General features: G+C 41.7%; 1 protein-coding gene across 1 annotated transcript in view; it reads left to right on the forward strand.

The window, feature by feature from the left end:
* The window catches only part of LOC132869696 (serine/threonine-protein kinase pim-2-like), a gene marked incomplete at its 5' end in the record, with an annotated part of 151837 nt that extends 127001 nt beyond the window's left edge, over positions 1–24836 (forward strand). Inside the window, one exon of the mRNA XM_060903016.1 lies at positions 24598–24836. Coding sequence (XP_060758999.1) covers positions 24598–24836 — 239 coding nt within the window. The remainder of the gene's footprint in view (positions 1–24597) is intronic.
* Between the last annotated feature and the right edge of the window lie 2131 nt (positions 24837–26967).

Raw genomic sequence — 26967 nt, forward strand, 5'->3', positions numbered from 1 at the left:
GTCAGGACTTTGACTTGGCCATTCCAAAACATTAACTTTATTCTTCTTTAACCATTCTTTGGTAGAACGACTTGTGTGCTTAGGGTCGTTGTCTTGCTGCATGACCCACCTTCTCTTGAGATTCAGTTCATGGACAGATGTCCTGACATTTTCCTTTAGAATTCGCTGGTATAATTCAGAATTCATTGCTCCATCAATGATGGCAAGCCGTCCTGGCCCAGATGCAGCAAAACAGGCCCAAACCATGATACTGCCACCACCATGTTTCACAGATGGGATAAGGTTCTTATGCTGGAATGCAGCGTTTTCCTTTCCCCAAACAGAACATTTCTCATTTAAACCAAAAAGTTCTGTTTTGGTCTCGTCTGTCCACAAAAAATTTTTCCAATAGCCTTCTGGCTTTTCCACGTGATCTTTAGCAAACTGCAGACAAGCAGCAATGTTCTTTTTGGAGAGCAGTGGGTTTCTCCTTGCAACCCTGCCATGCACACCATTGTTGTTCAGTGTTCTCCTGATGGTGGACTCATGAACATTAACATTAGCCAATGTGAGAGAGGCCTTCAGTTGCTTAGAAGTTACCCTGGGATCTTTTGTGACCTCACCGACTATTACATGCCTTGCTCTTGGAGTGATCTTTATTGGTCGACCACTCCTGGGGAGGGTAACGATGGTCTTGAATTTCCTCCATTTGTACACAATCTGTCTGACTGTGGATTGGTGGAGTCCAAACTCTTTAGAGATGGTTTTGTAACCTTTTCCAGCCTGATGAGCATCAACAACGCTTTTTCTGAGGTGCTCAGAAATCTCCTTTGTTCGTGCCATGATACACTTCCACAAACATGCGTTGTGAAGATCAGACTTCGATAGATCCCTGTTCTTTAAATAAAACAGGGTGCCCACTCACACCTGATTGTCATCCCATTGATTGAAAACACCCGACTCTAATTTCACCTTCAAATTAACTGCTAATCCTAGAGGTTCACATCCTTTTGCCACTCACAGATATGTAATATTGGATCATTTTCCTCAATAAGTAAATGACCAAGTATAATATTTTAGTCTCATTTGTTTAACGGGGTTCTCTTTATCTACTTTTAGGACTTGTATGAAAATCTGATGATGTTTTAGGTCATATTTATGCAGAAATATAGAAAATTCTAAAGGGTTCACAAACTTTCAAGCACCACTGTATGAGTGTTTAGTCTATGTCTAGTTCATATCTAGAGTGTTTATACTGTTTATACTGTTTATATTGTCTGTTTGAGTGTTTAGTCTGTGTGTAGTTCTTATCTAGTGTTTACACTGTTTATATTGTCTGAGTGTTTAGTCTATGTCTTGTTTTATCTAGTGTTTATACTGTTTATTTGTACTGTTTATATTGTTTGTCTGAGTGTTTAGTCTATGTCTAGTTCCTATCTGGAGTGTTTATACTGTTTATATTGTTGTTTGTTTTTTTCAATTATTCTGTTTTTATTTATTGCATTGCCTGTTTGCACCGTGGGTCAGAGAGGACTGAAATTTCATCTGTGCTGTATGTCGAGCATGTATAGCATTATTTGACAATAAAGTTGACTTGACTTGATAACACATCAAACATTGAAGGAAATGGGCTACAACAGCAGAAGAGCACATTGAGTTACACTCCTGTAAGTCATCTGTCCAGTGTCAGTGAGTCTGTACCCATGATGGCCTCAGATTCCTGTTCTTGGCTGACAGGAGAGGAACCCAATGTGCTCTTCTGCTATTGTAGCTCATGCACCTCAAAGTTCAGTGTTGTGTGTATGCTGAGATGCTTTTCTGCTCACCATGGTTGTAACGTGTCATTATACGAATTATTATATCCTTCCTGGCAGCTCGAACCAATCTGGCCATTTTCCTCAGACCTCTCTTATCAACAAGGCATTTGTTTTCACCCACAGAACTGTTGCTCACTCACTTGATGCTTTTTGTTTTTTGCACCATTCCGTGTAAACTCTAGAGACTGTTGTGTCTGAAAACCCAGTAGATCAGCACTTTCTGAAATACTCAAACCAGTCCATCTGGCTCAAACCAACACCCATGCCACAGTGAAAGAATGTCACACTTTGAGATCAAAGTTTTTCCCATTCTGATGTTTGAAGTGAACATTAACTGAAGCTCCTGACCTGTATCTGTATGATTGTATGATTGGCTGATTAGACAACTGCATGAATCTGCAGATGTACAGATGTTCCTAATACATGGATGGTGAATGTAAGTATAAATAGAGAATATAAGGTACCATCTGAACATAGAGACAATAAAAGAGACTATACAGTAGATACACTAAAAATACAGTTTATAGTAAGATAATAATATATGAGGCTATGGGTTGTCCTAGTGGTTAGCATGTCTGCCTCTTGACCTGGAGGTCTACTTGTGGTCAAGTCATACCAAAGACCATCATAAAAATGGTACCTACTGCCATTTGGTGAGTCAACACAATGCAAGAAGGGAGTTAAGCTCTCACAGTTACCAGAGGACTAGCCCCCACTGCAGCTATGTAATAGGCGAGAGGCTGAAGGCTATTGAAACAGAGACCAGTGGTACTTGCTGTGCCTCAGGGCATGGTTAGTACTTGGATGGGAGACTGCTTGGGAATACTAGGTGTTGGCACAGGAAGGACTTTGATAATATATGAACGAGAATAAGGTAACATTTCAAATAAACTTATAACAGTGTTCTTTATATTGTGGAAATATGGCATTATATGTATGTATATGTTGAAAATAGGCTGGTTTTCAGGGTGTGTGGAAAGCACCCACGTCATTAATCATGCAATCACTGCAATTCTTTTCATTCCATTCATTCAGAAGTTGAAATATCTGTTCTCCTGTAGTTCTTACTGGTAGCAGATGAGAAAACAAAAATCCTCATGTGGCATGCTCTCAAACTCGCATAACAAACAAATTGGCTCAATCGGTCGCATCTGTAGACTCATCTAGCTGCAGCGAGAAACATCTGCTTATGCTAATTTTTCCCATCAGTGTCCTTCTGACATCATCCACCATAGTAGTAATTCTATGAGTGACTAGAAACAGATCAAGATGTCTCTGAATATTCTTTTGCCAATGGCAAGCAAAGTGCTTCACTAATAGTTTGCGTCTTAGCTGCTTTTGCAATCTGCAAGTGAGCATGACAGGATGTGACTTAATTAGACCTTGGGTCTCCAGGTTTATCCTTCAGGTACACATGTTTTGTGGTGAAATGCCACATCAGCTATGCTGGCTTCAGGCTCTCATTACTGAGAATCTCACTGCACAGTACAGTGTGGTCTTGGTCCCTTTTCTATCTTGGCAGAAATTCTTCCCAAACTTAGACGACTTGCATTGTACCCTCTTGGAGCTTAGAACCCAGAATGTCTTAGTCTTAGATTTTAAACTACAATCGGTGGTGAGTGTCAGGTCCAGGAGGACTTGAGTATTGGGGAAAGTGGAGTTACCCCTTAAATCACCACTGCTCCCAGGTCCATTCTGACCCGGAATGGTAGCACCTGCCTGGGTTCCATCTATGGGTTAAATAGTACATCACCAATAAGGTCAAGTTAAGTCAAGTTCAAGATACATTGGAATTCTTGAGCATTTTCCACAAGTCAGCTTCATAGACATCCATCCATCCATTATCCATAACTGCTTATCCTGTGCAGGGTTGCAGACAAGCTGGAGCCTATCCTAGCAGACTATGGGCAGGGTACACCCTGGACAAGTTGCCAGATCATCATAAGACTGATGCATAGAGAAAAACAACCAGTCACACTCACGTTCACATCTATGGTCAATTTAGAGCCACCAATTAACCTAACCTGCATGTCTTTGGACTGTGAGGGAAGCCGGAGCACCCAGAGGAAACCCACACAGTCACGGGGAGAACATGCAAACTCCACACAGAAAGGCCCCCATCGCCCACCAGGCTTGAACCCAGAACCTTCTTGCTGTGAAGTGACAGTGCTAACCATTACACCACCATGCCGCCCCGTGATTGTGCTGGAGTTAATCAGAATCAGAATCACTTTTATTGCCAGGTATGTGGACACACATGAGGAATTTGACTCCGGTTTCACTTAGCTCTCATAGTACAAAACAGATAAAAATCGTATACACAAAACACAAAACAAACAAACAAAAATAAATGGTGCAATAGGTGCATAGTGCAAAGTAATCCAAGTAAGTCAGGTATGAAATAGATAAATATAAAATATACAGTGTGCACAGAATCACTGTATGAGTGTGCAGATGTTTTACAAGTGATATTACTGATATATGAATCTGGATTTTAGCTGTTCATCACAGAAAGGATTTTCCCTTTTGGTGCAATATGGTGCATAGTGCAAAGATGAAATAGTAAATATAAAAAAGTATCAATATAAATATAAGTAATAGTGAGCACAGAATGACAGTATGAGTGTGCAGATATTTTGCAAGTGATATTATTGATATATGAATCTGGATTTTAGCTGTTCATCACAGAGACAGCCTGAGGGGAAAAAAAAAAACTATTCTTGTGTCTGATTGTTTTTGCATACAGTGATCTATATCACCTCCCTGAGGGGAGAAGATTAAACAGATTGTGACCAGGGTGTGATGGGTCCGCAGAGATGTTACCTGCCCGTTTCCTGACTCTGGACAAGTATAGGTCTTGGATGGAGGGGCAGGCTGACACCAATAAATTTCTCTGCAGACCTTATTGTCCGTTGCAGTCTGCTCTTCTCCTGTTTGGTGACTGATCCAAACCAAACAGTGATGGAAGAGCAAAGAACAGACTGAATGATGGCAGAGTAGAATTGTGTCAGCAGCTCCTTAGGCAGGTTGAGCTTCCTGAGCTGGCGCAGAAAGTATAACCTCTGCTGAGCCTTTTTGATGATAGTGACTGTGTTGGTCTCCCACTTCAAGTCCCGAGAGATTGTGGAACCCAGAAACCTGAAGCTTTCAACAGCAGTCACAGTGTTGTTGGTGATGGTGATGGGCAGCAGGGTGGGGGGGCTCATCCTAAAGTCCACTGTCATCTCCACAGTTTTGAGCGTGTTCAGTTCCAGATTGTTCTGACTGCACCACCAGACCAGCCGTTCAACCTCCCGTCTGTATGCAGACTCATCAGCATCTCAGATGAGGCCGATGACCGTTGTATCGTCTGCAAATTTCAGGAGTTTAACAGACAGGTCTCTTGAGGTGCAGTCATTGGTATAAGGGGAGAATAGCAGTGGGGAGAGCACACACCCTTGGGGGGCACCAGTGCTGATAGTCCAAGTGCTGGATATGATGCTTCCCATCCTCACCTGCTGCTTCCTGTCAGTCAGGAAGTTTGTAATCCACTGACAGGTGGAGGAGGGAACAGTGAGCTGGGTGAGCTTGGTGTGGAGGATGTCTGGAACAATGGTGTTGAATGCCGAACTGAAGTCCACGAACAGGATCCTGGCATATGTCCCTGCAGTGTCAAGGTGTTGCAGGATGTAGTGTCGACCCATATTTATTGCATCATCCACTGACCTGTTTGCCTGGTAGGCAAACTGCAGGGGGTCCAGCAGGGGGTCTGTGATGTCCTTCAGGTATGACAACACCAGTCTCTTGAAGGACTTCATGACTACAGATGTGAGGGCAACAGGCCTGTAGTCATTCAGTCCTGTAATATTGGTTTTCTTAGGAACCGGGATTATTGTGGAGCATTTGAAGAATGAGGGGACTTCACACAGCTCCAGGGATCTATTAAAGATCTGGGTGAAGATGGGAGCCAGCTGGTCAGCACAGACCTTCAGACCAGAGGGTGACACACCATCTGGGCCAGGTGCCTTCCTGATCTTCTGTCTGTGGAAAAGCTGACAGACATCCTCTTCACAGATCTTGAGTGCTGGTGGGGGGTCAGAGGTGGGGGGTGGCAGAATAGCAAGGGGTGTAAATGGGTCTTTAATGACTGAAGGGGGGAGAGGTGTGAATGTGTCAAATCTGCAGTAAAACACATTAAGCTCATCAGCTAGTTGATGGTTCACTGCAGTGTTGGTGGATGGTCTCCTATAGACCCTTTTCACTCACGTGACCTTCGTAAACGCGACCGCCATTTTGGACATGAAGAAATAACAGTTTATGGCACAGACCCTTTCAGTTCTCGCTCATCTAGCTGCTACAATGACTGCTTAGACTGCAACAATAATACCTAACACACATTTAAGTATCCGTCGTAAAGACGTGAAACTCGTCGAGTGACGAGTGTGTTCATTGATAAGCTAACACAATCTAAAAGTAGACAGACCATCACACTGCCCTGGCGCTGTGTACAGTTTACCTTCTATGGTTTGTGCACTCACTATTTGCCATTACTTTCTCCAACCCAGTGTTGGAACTATGCTGATATTTTCGGGGGGTCCCTTTTTTTCCCTGGGGGGGGGGCTTGCGCTTGTCTCAGAGCGCGGATCTCCAAACACATGAGAAGCCTATCTTACGCACATATCACGCGGACTCCACACCACACACGCATCGCGTCTGAAGTCATAACTCATCAGGGGAAATCATGTGTGCATTGGCATGTTCAAAAAACAACCTCACGTCAACAATGATACCACACGCAAGAAAAAAAAAACAGTCAGGCTCAGGGGCGCAGATAGGATTTTTGAACTGGGGGGGACTGAGCTGTCAGCAAATGATTCCATTTTGTGTATATATATGTGTGTGTGTGTGTATATATATATATATATATATATATATATATATATATATATATATATATATATATATATACACACAAAACCGTTCAAAAAGTTTGGGGTCACTTTGAAATGTCCTTATTTTTGAAAGAAAAGCACTGTTCTTTTCAATGAAGATCACTTTAAACTAATCAGAAATACACTCTATACATTGCTAATGTGGTAAATGACTATTCTAGCTGCAAATGTCTGGGGTTTGGTGCAATATCTCCATAGGTGTATAGAGGCCCATTTCCAGCAACTCTCACTCCAGTGTTCTAATGGTACAATGTGTTTGCTCATTGCCTCAGAAGGCTAATGGATGATTAGAAAACCCTTGTACAATCATGTTAGCACGGCTGAAAACAGTTGAGCTCTTTAGAGAAGCTATAAAACTGACCTTCCTTTGAGCAGATTGAGTTTCTGGAGCATCACATTTGTGGGGTCGATTAAATGCTCAAAATGGCCAGAAAAATGTCTTGACTATATTTTCTATTCATTTTACAACTTATGGTGGTAAATAAAAGTGTGACTTTTCATGGAAAACACAAAATTGTCTGGGTGACCCCAAACTTTTGAACGGTAGTGTGTATACATGTTATTTCACCTCCCTCACTGCCATCACCAGGAACTACCTGCAGGCCAGGACAATGATAACATTTTAACATAGCCTATGGAAATCCAAAGTTTACACATTATCATCATGCACAGAAATTGCAAAACTGCAAAACTAGTTTTAAAACCGCTAAGTTCCAACTGTTAAACATAGCGAGAGGCTGGGCTACGTGTGTGTGTGTAAAGTGTAAACCAGTGCATCCTGACTTTCTAACTATGCCTGTGTGTTGCGTGAGCGGCAGTCAGTCAACAACTCTTCGCAAAGTTTCCTTATGAAACAATATGCTCGCTGAAATTATGGCAGGGAACGCCAGATTAAACATTAAAACTGCCTTCTGAGCACTGTATCCACAGGCTACCACCGAAAGAAGGAGGCTACCAGAAAGGCATCTCTACGCCGTATGATTTTACTTTCACTACGACATTACTTTGAACAGACTATCAAAAAATTGCAAGGTGATATGATAAAGTAAGGCACAGTTTACTTACAGTCGTTGTTTTTTTTTTTGAAAAAACGATGCAATCACTGCTGTGCACCTCAATAAACCGAATGGTAATTAGTCTTTTGATTTTTCCGTGAGGTTTGCCTTATGCAAAGAAAGACAGCATAGACGTTTTTTCCTCCCTATAAGTGGGGGGGACCGAACGAGGTGAATTTAAATCTGGGTGGGACGAATCCCCCCCGTCCCCCCCTCTATCTGCGCCCGTGGTCAGGCTACTCAACACATCTGATCCACAGCAGCACCAAAGCATCACTGGAAATCATGTCAACAACCAATCTTCCATATCAACACGCGTCAACAAACAAATGGCGCCACAAACATGAACGAATCGGTCAGGCTACCGATTCCAAACCCACAGCAGACGAATAATTAAATGCATCTTACCTTAAAGCAGAATTGACCACAAAGGAAGTCTGTTGGCACACTTCCTTTCTAATAGTTTGTGTCCCCAACCTGGCAGCAGCAGTCGTTGTCATATCGGTTTATTTTATCTTTGATGTAAACACAACACTTCGGATATGCAAATGCTTCCCGTTACACACGATTGCTATGTCAATAAACATCATTTTGCCAATATTTTAGAGACCATCCATCTTCTCCATCGGTCAGCATCTGTCGGGATCCGATAAAATGATAAATCTTGACTTGTGTGTTGATGGTTACTACATCCAGGTACACAACAATATAATGGCATGATGGAAGTCTTGCTGAAAGTAAAAACTTTCTTTGATGGCTATATTCCTTCCGATGCTTCGCCGTCGTTCCTCGTTGTTGGCTGTGGTAGACTACTGGTAGTTCATGTCCAAAATGGCAGCCGCGTTTGTCGTGACGTCATGTGAAAAGGGTCTATAGTTAGTAATGTTCTGCAGGCCTCTCCACGCTGATATTGGATCGTTTGCTGAAAGGCTGTTTTTAATCTTATCAGCATAGCTCCTTTCACCTCCATTGTCAGTGTGTTTCTGGTCTGATTATACAGAACTCTGTCTCCACTTTTGTAGGCTTCTACTTTGTTCTGATGAAGTTGCCTGAGTTTTGCAGTGAACCAGGGTTTATTGTTGTTGTATATTAGATTAGATTAGATTAGATTAGATTAGATTAGATTAGATTAGATTAGATTAGATTAGATTAGATTAGATTCACTTTATTGATCCCACATCGGGGAAATTCATGTGTTACAGTAGCAAGAAAATGATAACAAAATAAAACTGAAATAAAAATTAGACAAACGAAAGATTAAATACAAAGGGCTATTTGCATTATCTACCTTGAAAAAGTATAGAAATATTGCCGTATTGAGAGGCTCGGAAAAAATTGCACATTACAGGTAGACTCTGTATAATATATATAAGTATGTATAAAAATAGTTTAAGACCTATATTATTGCACATAATAATTGCATTTATGAGAGATGGCAGAGATAGTAGTGGTGAAGTAGTGCAAATATAACAACAAACAGGTTATTGGTGCTACATTACAAGTTGTGGGTGTTATACAGTCTGACAGCAGTAGGTATGAATGACCTGCAGTATCTCTCCTTCTTACACCATGGGTGTAGCAGTCTACTATTAAAAGAGCTGCTTAAGGCCCCCACAGCCTCATGTAGGGGGTGAGAGGAGTTATCCATGATTGATGTCAGCTTGGTTAACATCCTCCTCCTCTCACCCACCTCCTCAATGGAGTCCAGAGGACAGTCCAAGGCCCTGTCCACACGGCAATGGATTCAGGTGACTCCGATACAATTGCTTATCGTTTAGGCCTGGCGTCCACACGGCACCGGCGTTTTGGGTGCCCAAAACGCAATCTTTTTGAGAACGGGTTCCAGAGTGGAAAGATCTGGCAACGTTGCCATTGTGAAGTCGTCTGGATGAGTAGAACGGATTTGTTTACGATGACGTCACAACCACATGACTGTGAGTGCTTCACGCCGGGTAGAAGTGTAACGAACTCGATGCGAGTTGTCAACAAATCCTATAACTTGGTTCATGAAACGCGCTTACAAAATATTTTCACTGTGAATATTTATTGTGTAATGGTGCAAAGTGAGAGAGAGAGAGAGAGAGAGAGAGAGAGAGAGACTCTGCCCTTAGGGCAGAGTCAATCCTGCCAGCAAAAATAGGGGAAAAAAAAGGAGCGATCTCACCTCTTCATATGTGGGTTTAAGTCCTACAATACATTCCTCAAAAAGGGCGTAGAAGAAATTAATCCATCAACGTGTATCATTCAATTTATTCCAGACCATTAAAGACGCCGCCTTCCGCGTAGAATCATACGTCATCCTCGTCGCCATATTGGATAGGTCAAAGCGGAGAATAAAGATTCATGTGCTGCGTTTAACTGTACCAACAGGTTTACCGTCCAAATGAGATCATATGGGATTACCTTTCACAGGTGAGAAACAACAAATTAATCCATCAACGTGTATTATTCAATTTATTCCGGACCATTAAAGACGCCGCCTTCCGCGTAGAATCATACGTCATCCTCGCCGCCATTTTGGAGAGGTCAAAGCGGAGAATAAAGATTAGCTGCGTTTAACTGTACCAACAGGTTTGCTGTCCAAACGAGATCACATGGGATTACCTTTCACAGGTGAGACTGGAAAAATACTTTTCATTGTATTTGGTCATTATAATGTAATTTTACAAACAGATTTTCCTGACTTTGTGGCTAATATGAAGTCTCGCGCATAATAGTTTATGCGCATGTGTCCTTACTTCTTCTATTGTTCTGGTGTCTCCGAAGGGACCGTCTTACAGCGCCCCTAGAGGTGTGCCATGTGTATTGCATCGTTTTCAGCAAGCGTTGCGTTGCCATATGGACCTGATATTTTAATGATTGTTGCCCATTTGGACGCGATATATTTTTAAATAACATCTCGTTGCCGTTGTCGTGTGGATGTAGCCTAAGACTGAGCCAGCCCTTCTGACCAGTTTATTAATTTTCTTCCTGTCCCTCTCTGAACTTCCACAGCCCCAGCAGACCACAGCGTAGAAAATCACTGATGCCACCACAGAGTCATAAAAAGTCCTATGCAGAAGGTTTTGGTAGGCACACACATATCCTCACAAAAACTGATGTAAGATGTCACAGTATCAGTCAATTCATGCAGGTCTGAGGCTGCAGCCTCAAAAACACTCCAATCAGTGCAGTCAAAGCAGGCTTGTAGTTCCACTTTGGCCTCATTGGACCATCTCCTCACCGTCTTAACTACAGGCTTAGCAGATTTCAGCTTCTGCCTGTAGGACGGGATAAGATGAACCATACAGTGATCAGATAGTCCCAAGGCTGCATGGGGGACAGAGTGGTATGAGTCCTTTAAAACAGTGTAACAATGGTCCAGAGTGTTAGAGTCCCTGGTGGGACACTTAATGTGCTGTTTATATTTTGGCAGTTCATGGCTGAGGTTTGCTCTGTTAAAGTCCCCCAAAACAATGAGCAAAGAGTCCGGGTGTTTTTTCTCCACATTGTTTATCTGGTCAGCCAGGTGTTGTAATGCCTCATTAATACACGCCTGAGGGGGGATGTAGACTCCAACCAGAATAAACGAGGAAAACTCTCGCGGAGCATAAAACGATTTGCAGTTTATGAATAATGACTCCAGATGAGGACTGCATGATTTGTTTAGAACTGTGACATCAATACACCAACCTTCGTTAATATAAAAGCAGATTCCATCTCCCCTCGTTTTCCCCGTGAGCTCTGTTTTGCGGTCCGCTCGGTGCAGGTGAAATCCAGGCAGATGGAGAGAAGAGTCTGGGATGTGCTCACCGAGCCAGGTTTTGGTGAAGCACTAGGCAGCAGATCTGTTAAAATCCATGTTGATTGTGTTGATACAGAGAGATGAGGAGCAGCAGTTTGACCTGAACAACAATGGAGGCTCATGACTCTGCTCTGGAGTAAAGTTGGATAATTAAACAAGCTAAGAATGTAAGGTCTGTTTTCCATTGGTGTGAATATTCATTTAGTTTTTTCATTCATGTTATTAGTGTTACGTGAACAGCTATCTTACCCTCCACCAAAAAAATCACAAGAAAAAGATGGCAGAGTTGCAGGAAAGCGGGTACATAAATGGACTGAATATCCATCACCCTGAAGTATTGTTAGCTTTTGCAGAGCTCTTCATCACTTGCTAATTGCTTTGCTCTTCATTTCATTAATATCTTCCTAAGTGTGCTGGGTGATACCTGAAAGATCTGAATTATAAAAAAAATACTAAGTAATAAGATCACTCCCAGAGAGTTGAAAGAGGTAGATGGTGAAGAGCTTTGCTGCTCATACTGTATGACTGAAACCAAAGGGTAGCTTGAGAAAGTTACACTGCTGAAAATTCCTTAATGCAATAACATGAATTACCGTCACATGTCCTTTTTATTAACACAGCAGAATTCCTCAACAGCTTACAAAAGAAATATATGCATTGGGCATTTTAAGTTTTCTCATTTAAAGAGAGAAAACGTATTGCGAAAGAAGTGTTATATCCATGTAGTATTGACAGGATATTGCTTTGAAATAACTCACATGTTTATTACAGAACATTATCAGTGACTGACATAAGAGCCTGAACATCTCATCATCTCTAGCCACTTTATCCTGTTCTACAGGGTCGCAGGCAAGCTGGAGCCTATCCCAGCTGACTACGGGTGAAAGGTGGGGTACACCCTGGACAAGTCGCCAGGTCATCACAGGGCTGACACATAGACACAGACAACCATTCACACTCACATTCACACCTACGGTCAATTTAGAGTCACCAGTTAACCTAACCTGCATGTATTTGGACTGTGGGGGAAACCGGAGCACCCAGAGGAAACCCACGCGGACATGGGGAGAACATGCAAACTCCGCACAGAAAGGCCCTCGCCGGCCATGGGGCTCGAACCCGGACCTTCTTGCTGTGAGGCGACAGCGCTAACCACTACACCACCGTGCCGCCCGACCCTGAACATTCATCCCTATTTCAGTGTCAAGTCAAGTTGAGTCAAGTTTATTTTTTACAGCAGTTTTAACAATAGGCATTGCCACAAAGCAGCTTTACAGAATTTAAATGACTTTAAACATGAACTAATTTTATCCCCAATCTATCCCCAATGAGCAAGCACGTGGCAATGGTGGCAAGGAAAAACTCTCTCAGATGACATGAGGAAGAAACCTTGAGAGGAACCAGACTCAAAAGGGAGCCCATCCTCATTTGGGTGATAACAGATAGTGTGATTATATCATTTTAACAGTTTTAACATGAAGTCTATTTTGTTGAAGTTATAAACTGTTCATTGATGGAAACTTAAGTGCAAAACTGTTCATGACAACTGCAGTCCTAAAGTTAGCAAGTCAACTGTAGTCGTCAGCCATAAAAGCATTACTGTAAGTGTCCAGAGCATCTTCCAAGTGTGACTTTCAACTGTCCATATGGGGCTGTCCTCCACAGGAGCGATGTGATGAGACTCCAACCAGAAGTAGGGCATCAGGATGGATCAGGCAGGTCTGAGGAGCAGAGGAGGTCAGTATCTCAATCTCAGGATTGACATGTAACTCAGAGGGACAGACGGGGGGGGGGGGGTTAGCACTGGCAGCAGGGTGCTTTTCGGCACTTTTCAGGTTCAATGGCACACCACCAGATGGCATGTGGAAGAGTCACTCAAATGGCCAATGGATGGCATCATTCAGCAAGTCAGTTGTCACTGCGGGGCAACTTCCATACCAGTCAGGTCTGTGGCACTTTTGTGCGCCACTTGGCATCAGGTCTGGAGGTCCAGAGAGACAACATGATGGAGGCACGGCTTTGTTTGTCTTACCTTACTGTGCAAGGTGTTTTGTTAGGAGAGGATAATAGTATGCTAGAATTCACAAGGCCAGACATTCCATGGTGGCTCAGCCGGGCCGTTCGTGCTGCCGGTGTGGGTGACTGCCACACTGGTGCAGGCCTTGTGGCCCATCTGCGTTTCTGTTCTTCCTAATGAAGCAGTCATCATCGCTAGCAATGGACAACCAATGACAATGACGATGATGACCCTCTTGTAGCTATTATTTAATGCTTGCCAACACCTGTAGTGCTGTCTGTATCAGGATTAGCATTAGCTCTTACAAGGGCAGCCAATTAAATATCCTCCTCTTACTCAGTAGTGTGTCTGCTCTGTCAGAGCAGGTGTCAGTCCTCCTGGCATTTGTTGCCTTCATCCACAATATAATAACTTGATTTTTTTTTTTGAGGTATTAATATTTAAATCACTGTTTCTGGTGAAAGCAGGCCGACGAAGAAAGCTTGGAAAATTCAAGATTAGGAAACAGTAGGAAACAGCTTGTGACTTTGAGTCATAGTGAAATATCATGCCCGTGTAAACTAATTTCTCATCTGCCATTCCACAGTGTGAGTGCTTTGACAGCCCAGAATATACATTTCAGCATGATATGCTGCGGTTACATCAAACTGTTAGACAGTGGGACTGGACTTATTACTTTTTCTCACGAAAGCCATTATGATGCAAGAAAAATGGGCTTAAGTTCAAGGTCAGAATTACACATAAATGAAACCTTTTTTCTGGAGCAAATTCCACACTGCTCCTGTTTCAGTACATCTTCAGGATTTCATGACAGTTGTACATCTGAAGTCCAAACTCTGATATGCACAGTTTTGGCATCAACCTGCACACATCAGAGTTCAGACTTCAGATTTAACTCAGTACTTCACCTCACTGTAAGCACTTACCTCAGACAAACAGTGGTGCTTGGAAGTTTGTGAACCCTTTAGAATTTTCTGTATTTCTGCATAAATATGACCAAAAACATCATCAGATTTTCACACAAGTCCTAAAAGTAGATAAAGAGAACCCAGTTAAACAAATGAGACTAAAATATTATACTTGGTCATTTATTTATTGAGAAATTGATCCAATATTACATATCTGTGAGCAACAAAAGTATGTGAACCTCTAGGATTGGCAGTTAATTTGAAGGTGAAATGAGAGTCAGGTGTTTTCAATCAATGGGATGATGATCAGGTGTGAGTGGGCACCCTGTTTTATTTAAAGAACAGGGATCTATCAAAGTCTGATCTTCACAACACGTTTGTGGAAGTGTATCATGGCATGAACAAAGGAGATTTCTGAGGAGCTCAGAAAAAGCATTGTTGATGCTCATCAGGCTGGTTTGCTAAAGATCACGTGGACAAGCCAGAAGGCTTTTGGAAAAATGTTTTGTGGACAGATGAGACCAAAATAGAACTTTTTGGTTTAAATGAGAAGCATTATGTTTGGAGAAAGGAAAACACTGCATTCCAGCATAAGAACCTTACCCCATCTGTGAAACATGGTGGTGGTAGTATCATGGTTTGGGCCTGTTTTGCTGTATCTGGGCTAGGACGGCTTGCCATCATTGATGGAACAATGAATTCTGAATTATACCAGCAAATTCTAAAGGAAAATGTCAGGACATCTGTCCATGAACTGAATCTCAAGAGAAGGTGTGTCAGGCAGCAAAACAATAACCTTAAGCACACAAGTCGTTCTACCAAAGAATGGTTAAAAGAGAATAAAGTTAATGCTTTGGAGTGGCCAAGTCAAAGCCCGAAAACCTAAAGAGCTAAAACATCATCAGATTTTCACAAAAGTCCGAAAAGTAGATAAAGAGAACTCAGTTAAACAAATGAGACAAAAATATGATACATGGTCATTTATTTATTGAGGAAAATGATCCAATATTAAATATCTGTGAGTGGCAAAAGTATGTGAACCTTTGATTTCAGAATCTGGCATGACCCCCTTGATGCAGCAATAACTGCAACTAAACACTTCCAGTAACTGTTGATCAGTCCTTAACACCAGCTTGGAGGAATTTTAGCCCATTCCTCTGGACAGAACAGCTTCAACTCTGGGATGTTGGTGGGTTTCCTCACATTTACTACTCACTTCAGGTCCTTCCACAACATTTCGATTAGATTAAGGTTAGGACTTTGACTTGGCCATTCCAAAACATAAACTTTCTTCTTCTTTAACCATTCTTTGGTAGAATGACTTGTGTGCTTAGGGTCGTTGTCTTGCTGCATGACCCACCTTCTCTTGAGATTCAGTTCATGGGCAGATGTCCTGACATTTTCCCTTAGAATTTGCTGGTATAATTCAGAATTCATTGTTCCATCAATGATGGCAAGCCGTCCTGGCCCAGATGCAGCAAAACAGGCCCAAACCATGATACTATCACCACCATGTTTCACAGATGGGATAAGGTTCTTATGCTGGAATGCAGTGTTTTCCTTTCTCAAAACGTAACGCTGCTCATTTAAACCAAAAGTTGAATTTTGGTCTCATCCACCCACAAAACATTTTTCCAATAGCCTTCTGGCTTGTCCATGTGATCTTTAGCAAACTGCAGACGAGCAGCAATGTTCTTTTTGGAGAGCAGTGGCTTTCTCCTTGCAACCCTGCCGCGCACACCATTGTTGTTCAGTATGTAGTGAAAATTCATTATGTCTGATAATTATAACTATTCTTTTAAGTTCGTTTCTTAAGACACGTATTTTTAAGTATGTTACCTCGCTTGTTGACAGTTTCGGCGAACACTTCCGCCTTCTTCAAAACAGTCACCAGATGTCGAGTGGTGACGTGCCTTATCAGCTGATGTTACTCTATGGAGGCGTGAACGTCCCGCCCAATTTGACAGGTAGTCCACGCCTCCTGTTGTCAGGTCGCTGCCCCAGGACTGCGCTCCAGGTATGTGACAGCGCGTACGCTCCCTCATCCCGGTTCATGGTCCTCTGCGCCCGCTTACGTAACATCAGAGTAACATCAGCTGATAAGGCACGTCACCACTCGACATCTGGTGACTGTTTTGAAGAAGGCGGAAGTGTTCGCCGAAACTGTCAACAAGCGAGGTAACATACTTAAAAATACGTGTCTTAAGAAACGAACTTAAAAGAATTGTTGTTCAGTGTTCTCCTGATGGTGGACTCATGAACATTAACATTAGCCAATGTGAGAGAGGCCTTCAGTTGCTTAGAAGTTACCCTGGGGTCCTTTGTGACCTTGCTGACTATTACACGCCTTGCTCTTGGAATGATTTTTGTTGGTCGACCACTCCTGGGGAGGGTAACAATGGTCTTGAATTTCCTCCATTTGTACACAATCTATCTGACTGTGGATTGGTGGAGTCCAAACTCTTTAGAAATGGTTTTGTAACCTTTTCCAGCCTGATGAGCATCAACAACGCTTTTTCTGAGCTCCTCAGAAATCTCCTTTGTTCGTGCCATGATACACTTCCACAAACATGTTGTGAAGAGCAGACTTTGATAGATCCCTGTTCTTTAAATAAAACAGGGTGCCCACTCACACCTGATTGTCATCCCATTGATTGAAAACACCTGACTCTAATTTCACCTTCAAATTAACTGCCAATCCTAGAGGTTCACATACTTTTGCCACTCACAGATATGTAATATTGGATCATTTTCCTCAATAAATAAATGACCATGTATAATATTTTTGTCTCATTTGTTTAACTGGGTTCTCTTTATCTACTTTTAGGACTTGTGTGAGAATCTGATGATGTTTTAGGTCATATTTATGCAGAAATATCAAAAAATTCTAAAGGGTTCACACACTTTCAAGCACCACTGTACATCATCTGTGGACCTGTTTCCATGATAAGCAGGCAGGAGAAAATCGAGAGTGTCCAGTGTGTTGTTCTGAATATGCATAATGACGAGCCTTTCATCACGGTTGGACTCAGTGCAACTAACTGAGAGGTGTTAATGCAGGTCACTGTTCTCTTCCATGGGAAGGGCACAACCCTGGTTGTCTTGAAGCAGGTGGGTAGTGAAGGAGGAATGCTAGTTGCTTTCTTGTGGGTTTGTTCTTCTCAATGTCTTACCCACATCTGCCTATTAGATTGCAAAATATTTGATTTGGAATTAGAACAAGATAAGATGTGAAATGAAGTCCATAACAACACCATTCCAAACCAAGAAACGTTTGAGGGACAAAATATACCTGTTAAAGTGATGGGTTATAAGGTTCCTCCCACACACCATCATTAATTCCTCTTTGTTCTGGATAACATTTAGAATGCAGATCAGCTAGACATAATTTATATGTGATTTATTTAATATCAGAACACAACAGCCTAACTCAGTGTCAGTATGTGCAAATGGAGATTCTCTGCTCAAAATGCATTACACATGTATTAGAAAATGTCACTGGTAATGAGCTTATTCAATTTTTAAAGAACTCTGTCTGCTGTGACATTTAGAGGGATGGAAATTCACACTGGATAGCCGATGGGCCACTTCAGGGATATAAATGCTCCATGCTGCTCGATGATGTGCTCTACGACTACCGTTGGGATGATGAGGGAACAAGTTGCAATTTAAATCAAAGAAAAAGCAAATGAATTTATTCATATTGACTGTCAGTTTACATTATACAGTACAAACAGCAGCGATACTGTCCAACTTGACTTGCTACCTAGCAAGTCTATATGTTATCTAATGGATTAGCTAAAGCCAAGCGCACACAGGTGATTTTCTGTCGCAAGCATATTGCGATTTTTGGACACAAGTTTCCCCTCTTGTGTGCACATTATCTGCCACCAGTGGGTGATTTGGGGAGGAGGATGCAAGTCACATGGAAATCACACAACTACTTCATGGGTGGGGACTGGCTTAGTCTTTGGAGGTGATCACTTCATTATCACAAAGACACACACACGAGGTGATATCTCCGCAGCAAGTCAGTGACTGGTGATTTTTTTTGTCGCATAATATCAAGCCTGTTTGATATCTGCAATCTGTCTCAAGCAACAAAATATCGCCGTCGCAAATATCCACACACAAAGTGATTTTTCGCTTGCATCAAAAATTGCACGATCAAGCAATGGAAAATTTCCTGTGTGCACTGCGCTTAATGTTATGTTTGCTAATGGCTAGTCTAACCTGAGATTAGCCAAGGAAACAGGCTAAATTTGTTAACTATAGCCAGTTAAATCTAGACAGCCTTTCAATTTAATAAAATCAGTGAATTTTAGTTCCCTCTAAAATTTAGCCATTGTGATATATGTTTATTTCTGTAATATATCAACAAAAAAAAAAATCAGGCCATTCTGTGGCTGGGAAGTTATTTACTTTGAGGGGATTAAGCAAATAATATGCATGAAATCGTGCAGTCAAGCAGACAGAGGAAGTCCGTGTGTGCATGTGCAGATTTACCTTCTTTTTCTTTTGGGTTTTACGGCAGCTGGCATCCACAGTGTTGCATTACTGCCATCTACAGGTTTACCTTTGAGTGTGCACTGACAGTTCCATCATTCTGTCGCTAAATGAATAGCTGATCACACTGAGGTGCTCGCTGACCGCCGATATTTATTAATTTGGTCCTGCATTTCCTTTCCTTCATATATAACATAATGTCTTTTCTTCTTGCTTTCCATTACTGTAGTCAGTCTTTCATATTTCATTCAAACACTCACGTCCTCCATTTTTCTCCCATTTCAAATTTGTATCCCACAATGCCTTCTGCAAATGGGGAAAGCCCACCACATGATACATGACATAGTATCTTGAATTAGGTCATGGTGAAGTAGGAAGAAATAGTGGAGAATTTAGGGCCACATGGCCCTAAATTCATTAATTGTTCTATTTAAAAAAAAAAAAAAAATCATGTAATGATGTAAGAGGACAAGTCATTTCAGTAATAGTCAAGTATAAATACACCAAAATAATATGTGCTTTACGTAAATAAGTAAAATTACTCGCATTGTCCATGCTTTTAGAGTATTAAGGATGAATGCAGTTTCCATTGCTTACATCAACACACCAGAGCTCAGATATGTTGAATAAAAGGCCTATGCTTTCAACCTACAGCCCTCCTGTCTATATATAACTTTCTGGTCTACTTTTTTTTTTTTTTTCAGATGGTGATAGTGGTTTCCTGTGGAACTAGTGGAGGCTATGTATCAATGTACAGTACCAGTCAACATTTTGTACACACCTTTGAATTCAGTATTTTTCTTTATTTTTATTAATTAAAAGTCACTTCCCGTCTTAAAGTAATGATGGATGTCATTTCTCTTTACTTAGTTGTTTGGTTCTTGACATAATGTGGATTACTACAGTTGTGGAGGGAATAGGGTTGTTTACTGTATTTTTATTATTTACTATTTACTGTTTGATCTCAAGCACATTAAGAAGATAAGAAACTCATCCAGTAATTAACTTTTGACAAGACACGCTTGTTAATTGAAAAGCGTTCCAGGTGATGACCTAATGAAGCTGGTTAAGATAATGCCAATAGTGTGCAAAGCATCATCAAGGTAAACACTGGATTGTCGTCATCATCAGGTTCCATCCACAGGTCGAGGGTTGGATGCAATAGTTCTCCAGCTGCTTCTGTCATCCTGAACCATTCACACTGCTTTGGTGTAACTGAGGCTTGTCTACCTACAGATGTTGGATGTCCATAAAATTCTTGGCCTTCCTCTTACTCTTTTTCCATTAATTTTTCCCTCTAAAAGTGTGCGATAAAAAGTATTGTGGCAGATAATATGCCCAAAATACTTGAGTTTCTTAATTTGTATAATGTTCATAAGGTGTTCCTTGATGTCAATCCTCTCTAATACCTCCTTGTTGGTGAATCTGCTGTCCAGGGTATTTGTAACATTCTCTGATACGCCCACATTTCAATGACCAAACATAATACTGGAGAATTCGCTTTCTTGGGGTCAGTGATATTTTGTGAGATGTTAATATCTTCTGCATTTTAGAGAAGGATGTTTTAGCAATTGCAATTCTCCTCTTGATCGCCTCATCACATCTGCCATCACTGCCATCTGCCAAATACTGGATACTTTGAAGAATCTAAAATATCAGATTGTTTGTTTTTTTTAAACATTTTTTGTTTACCACATAATCCCATATAAGTTCCAGATGTTATTTCATAGTTTTGATGTCTTCAGTTTTGTTCTACAATGTAGAGAATAATCACAATACAGAAACACCTGTCAATGAGTAGAGTAGGGGTGTACAAACTTTTGACTGCTACTGTATATTGACACCTTACCAGACTGTAACACACAGCATTCTTTAATAGTGTAAATACCATCCTGAGACTAAGAGTCAATTATAGTGGCAATATTATTGGGGAAGCCCCTTAATGATGGTCCCCAAATCTCACAGTTGACTGGCAGTGAAGTCCAGTCTTCGACAAAAGTGTTCATAAGCTCTCAGTGGACACAGATTTGATATGAACACACTCTCACTTGCAAGTGCTAATAGCGTAATGGGCTTATAGAGAGACTGTAGCATGAACCCCTTTGGGAGGGATGCTTAGTTTGGCCACATGTTTGCTTTTCAGAGACAATGCATGCTAACTGAATCATCTGGTCATAGTTATGGCCAAGATAAAAGCTTTATGTGTTTAAAAACCACCTTATGTCTGCATCTTCCATTGGTTCATCTCAGTTGAAGTGAGTTCCAAGCTGCAGATTACACTGTGGGATCACTGTTTAGTGTGAGGGTCAGAGCCATTCTATACCTTAAAGGAAATGTTGGTGTGCTGACCAAAAAAAAAGTGAAGCTGTCCGCTGCCCAGTGCGACATGGACGTTTAGGAGGAACATGAGACACTAAAATACTAAACCAAAATATTCCTTGTGTCCAAAATCATTCAATCCTCCCTACACACTATCTGGAGAATTACTATATAGTAGTAGTCAAAGTCCTTCCCACACCATTCATGGCACATTTGCCAGCGCAGATCTCCGTTTCTTAGCCCTCGGCCTCTCGCCTATATTACATACAGTGGTGCTTGAAAGTTTGAGGTCCTCAGAAATCTCCTTTGTTTGTGCCATGATACACTTCCATAAGCATGTGTTGTGAAGATCAGACTTTGATAGATCCCTCTTCTTTAAATAAAACAGGGTGCCCACTCACACCTGATTGTCATCCCATTGACTGAAAACACCTGACTCTAATTTCACCTTCAAATTAACTGCTAATCCTAGAGGTTCACATACTTTTGCCACTCACAGATATATAATATTGGATCATTTTCCTCAATAAATAAATGATCAAGTATAATATTTTTGTCTCATTTGTTTAACTGGGTTCTCTTTATCTACCTTTAGGACTTGTGTGAAAACCTGATGATGTTTTAGGTCATATTTATGCAGAAATATAGAAAATTCTAAAGGATTCACAAACTTTCAAGCACCACTGTACATGGACATCAGGCCATCAGGCAGTGGAGAAAAGAATGTATCACTGGTAACAGGATATGCTTTTCTTTTTTTAATACACATGATAGATATTTCTGTCAGTCCCAAATTTAAGCCAGTTACAGTGCACAAATCTATTTTTCACTCACTTAAAAAAAGTCTAGGGACAGTTCTTTGAGTCAAAGTTGTCAGATCTTCAGTGAAGCACTGTCATGCTGCTTTCCTTTTATGATCGGTGACTTTCTGTGCAGGAATACACCTTGGAGTGCAACGCTATGCTACGTGACATGCTACATGCCTCAGATGCAATCCTGAATGACGACTTTGTTTGTTGCTTGTCCCATGGCTTTATCCTGGGAAATCAGATTCATTTTTCATCTTGCACTTTGTCATAAAAATGCATGTTACACAGGTCCTGATGTTGACTGTGCGACATCACGTAGTATACTGACTCACCAAAGTTACTGCTCGCTATTGCTGCACGCACATGACCTTTCCGTGCTCTGTTGGTTCAGAACAGGAACAGTCCTGATCACAACATGTTTTTGTTCCTTTCAGGATTTTCCACACATTCTGCAGCCTTGCTGGGAGTCACCTGGTGATACTATTTCTCTCTTTACAATGAGCTCTGAAAGACTTACCTTGAAGAAGAAAATGTGTGTGGATCCATGTCTTAGGAGTCATCTGCATGCTCGTCACCAATACCAACCAGGAATGTCTTTCCAATATGGCTGACAGTCATTGAGCATTCCCAGGTTTACACTTGGTCACTCAGGTCACTGCTACATCACTGGTTGGTAAAAGATTCAGGAGCATGGCTGCAAGCACCACCAGACTCAAGGACACTTTTTATCACAGGGCTGTCACGCTTCTCAATTCTGATATGGAGTGTTTAAACACTCCACATTTAAACACTCCACAGCATATCTGTCTGCATAACACGAGAAGATGAACTTCATATCTTCACACCACTGTATAATGTTCTTTATATTATATGGACACATCCACCACAAAAAAAAAAAACCTGCAAGTTATTCCAAAGAATTTTAATTTTGAACCAGTTCACCATTTTGACAACGTACATCTAGTCAGCAGGAAAACACTGGGAGTGACATCATCGGAGTGAAATATCGCGAATTATTATACATACAGGACCCTTTTTCATGGAATAAAAAACATGTGTTCTATTCCCTTCTAGTGGGTTTATTGATAGCATGCAATATTGTTATCATATCGCTTATCTTCCATGTATTATGCCCTTCTACCCAATGGAGAATGAGTGTGCAATATTGTTACAATATTGCACATTGTCAAGACAACACAATGTCATACATCAGAGATGCAAAACTTCAGCATTAGTGAGCAACAGTGACAATTTGTAAATAAACATGGCTGCCAGGTTTGCTTCATTAAAAGCGGGAGATTTTGAGTGATTTTTGGCTGCCAGGTCATTCCATTGTGTGTAGCTGTCGATGTTGATTTTAAAAGTACCTAAGTAAATTACACAGGGAAAAAAATAAATAATAATAATAATCGGCTGGACTGCGCTAGCATTGACCTTCACTAACACTATGCCAGCTGTAAGGTAACTGGACCACCGCGCTAACAGCAAGTCGCAGGTAAGCTAGCGCTGACCTTCGAGAATGCTGATATGAAGAGAATGTGTATGTATAATAATAATAATAATAATGGCTTTTTTTCATGGTATATCAGATACATTCCATTCAGTTACTCGTCTTTGACTCGTTCAGTATCATGCTAGCTGAATGGAATATATCTGATATACCATGAAAAAAAGCCATCCAATATTATTTAAATATGTCACTCAGATCCACGATGTTAGCGCTGTCGCCTCACAGCAAGAAGGTCCTGGGTTCGAGCCCCGGGGCCGGCGAGGGCCTTTCTGTGCGGAGTTTGCATGTTCTCCCCGTGTCCGCGTGGGTTTCCTCCGGGTGCTCCGGTTTCCCCCACAGTCCAAAGACATGCAGGTTAGGTTAACTGGTGACTCTAAATTGACCGTAGGTGTGAATGTGAGTGTGAATGGTTGTCTGTGTCTATGTGTCAGCCCTGTGATGACCTGGCGACTTGTCCAGGGTGTACCCTGCCTTTTGCCCGTAGTCAGCTGGGATAGGCTCCAGCTTGCCTGCGACCCTGTAGAAGGATAAAGCAGCTAGAGATAATGAGATGAGATGAGTTTTCAATATATATCCCAGCTGACTACGGGCGAAAGGCAGGGTACACCCTGGACAAGTCGCCAGGTCATCACAGGGCTGACACATAGACACAGACAACCATTCACACTCACATTCACACCTACGGTCAATTTAGAGTCACCAGTTAACCTAACCTGCATGTCTTTGGACTGTGGGGGAAACCGGAGCACCCGGAGGAAACCCACGCGGACACGGGGAGAACATGCAAACTCCACACAGAAAGGCCCTCGCCGGCCCCGGGGCTCAAACCCAGGACCTTCTTGCTGTGAGGCGACAGCGCTAACCACTACACCACCGTGCCGCCTATATTGAAAACTACTCTATATTATACCATCAGGCTTGCTGGTTAGTGTGCTATTTTTGTTTCCTCTGTTTTCTACTAGTATCAGGGTTTTTCTGTAAAAAAAAAAGAAAGTCTATTCCACTGAGCACCATTAAATCCATGATTAAGAATTTAAAGTACAGCCTTGTGAAGGCCATTCACCTGAGTCAGAGAAGCAACAAGGAGGCCAGGGGTAACTCTGAAGGAGCTGGAGAGCTGGAGAGGCTCACAGCTTCGATGGGAGAAGCTGTTTACAGGTCCAGACATTCCACAAAGCTGGGGGCTATGGAACAGTGGTGAGTGATGCAAGATCCCTTTGGAGATGGCATGTTGGATACTCACCAAAATTTCAGTTCTTGGCCTAGGCACAAAATGCTACACTTGGCAGAAACCCAAAACTGGTCATTACTCTGAGAACACCATCCCCACAGTGAAGCATGGTGGTGGTAGCATTGACTGAGTTAATAGTAATTTACCTCTGAATCAAGTCTTTTGAGTGGCATCATAGTTTTAAATTAAATGAAGCCCATCGCCTGTCCACTACACCTGTGGCCAATGTAAGTACTCTGCGCAGGGTTAGTATAGACCTTTAAGTACACTTGTCTTTATTTGTCACATAGACATTAGAACATTGTGACATCTTTTCATCGCATATCTCAGCTTGTTAGGAAGCTGCGGTCAGAGCACGGGGCACTATAATTAGATGACGAGGCATTTGGCTATGTCCTGGCTGTAGTTACACTTTTCCAGATTGACGACGTGTCCGTCACACACTGACCTGGCATGAGAACATGTTGCCCATGGCATGGTCCTGCATTTCCTTTCCTTCGTATATAACATAATGTCTTTGCTTGGCATGAGTATTTTAATCATTATGAGGTCCATGTACCCCCATGACCAGCTGGCACCAGCTAACTAAGGAAGCAGCCAAAGCAAAACCAGAAGGTAATACCTGATTTAGACAGTGCCCAAGTTACTTCCAGAAGCTGAGCAGGCTATTGACAGGGGAGGGGAAAGGCATTGAGCCCGCCTGCCCTATCAGCCCCGGTGCTGCAATGGTGCCAAGTTACCAGCGGGAACCGTTGGGAGGTTGGGCTCACTATGACCTCCTGCCTCTATCCCCATAAGGCAACTGGCAGAAGCCCTAGAATAGGTTTAGTTTTGCAGACTTCCTTCCCCTTAAGAGAGTCATAGTTACTCTTGCCATTTACCTGTGCTTCATTAAATTTCTTCACTTTGACAGTCAGAGCACTGGGCAGAAATCACATCATGTCAACACCTGCCGTGAGCCTTCATGATGCTTTGTTTTAATTAAACAGTCAGATTCCCCTTCTCCGCTTGTCCCCTTGTTCCCATGATACGGCACCCTCTGGAACAGAGAGAGTTATTGGCCTTGCTCGAAGGCCCAACAGTGGCAGCTTGGCAGTGCCGGGCCTTGAACCCCCGACCTTCTGATTGGTCACCCAGAGCCATATTATTATTATTATTATTATTATTGAATATTTCTATATGCATTCGTAAAGTACTTACAGTAATTAAAATGTAAAGGTGTGTTCATGAGTCCTGGTAGAAAATCTGACAGCTGTGCAGAGGAAAGACTTTCTTACCTGAGGCATTATTTGTTAGTTCAAAGAGTGTGGTATTTCCAGGAAATCTTGTTATGGTTGATCAGATTAAACATCTCTGACCTCTCTGTTGAGAGCTCCGATGCCAGTTAGCTGTGGTATTTTGGTTTGCTTAGGCATCTCTGTTTTTAAAAAGCACCTGACACTATTTTCTACTCAGTGGGAAGAAACTACAGAGAAAAGGGGAGGGGAGGGGGTAACTCATTGCAGTCTTACCATGAAAACATTCTAACGATTCTGAGACAAACGAATAGATGCAGGCTTTAATGTTCTCTAGTGGATATGAACTTGTTTTAAATCATTTCCCTTAGGAGTCATGTTCAATAAAAATTCTCAGGCAAACATACCAGTCAGTTCTGGAGTAACTGTATACCCATTTACCAGATGGAGGTCTGGAGATTAAAGTAGTTTTCCTTCTCCTCCTCCTCCTTTGGGAATCAGGTCTATAAACAACAACATAGCATGTATTTCAACAGCTAATTATTTTCTAAATTGTGCCATTCTGCCTTGCTACACTTTCGTAGTGGAAACTAGCGAGCATGAAAATAAGCTTGTGAGGTATTTAAGTGTGATAAATGCAGCGGAGGTGGAAAATTCACATTACAGGGTCTGAAAAGTCAGGAACCAGAGGTGCTCTATTACTGAAGGAAGAGCTAGACCAAATACGTCATCACATTTAACGTGAGAACCACACTGTAAATTAAGGACTGAAATATCTGCATGAAAAAATGACATAAAAGCTAGATGGTCTTTCGATTTTGGTGAAATTTAGTTCCCTCCGAAATTTGGTCATTGTGATTATGTTT

Source organism: Neoarius graeffei, chromosome 21, assembly GCF_027579695.1.
Source record: "Neoarius graeffei isolate fNeoGra1 chromosome 21, fNeoGra1.pri, whole genome shotgun sequence".
Classification (NCBI taxonomy): domain Eukaryota; kingdom Metazoa; phylum Chordata; class Actinopteri; order Siluriformes; family Ariidae; genus Neoarius; species Neoarius graeffei.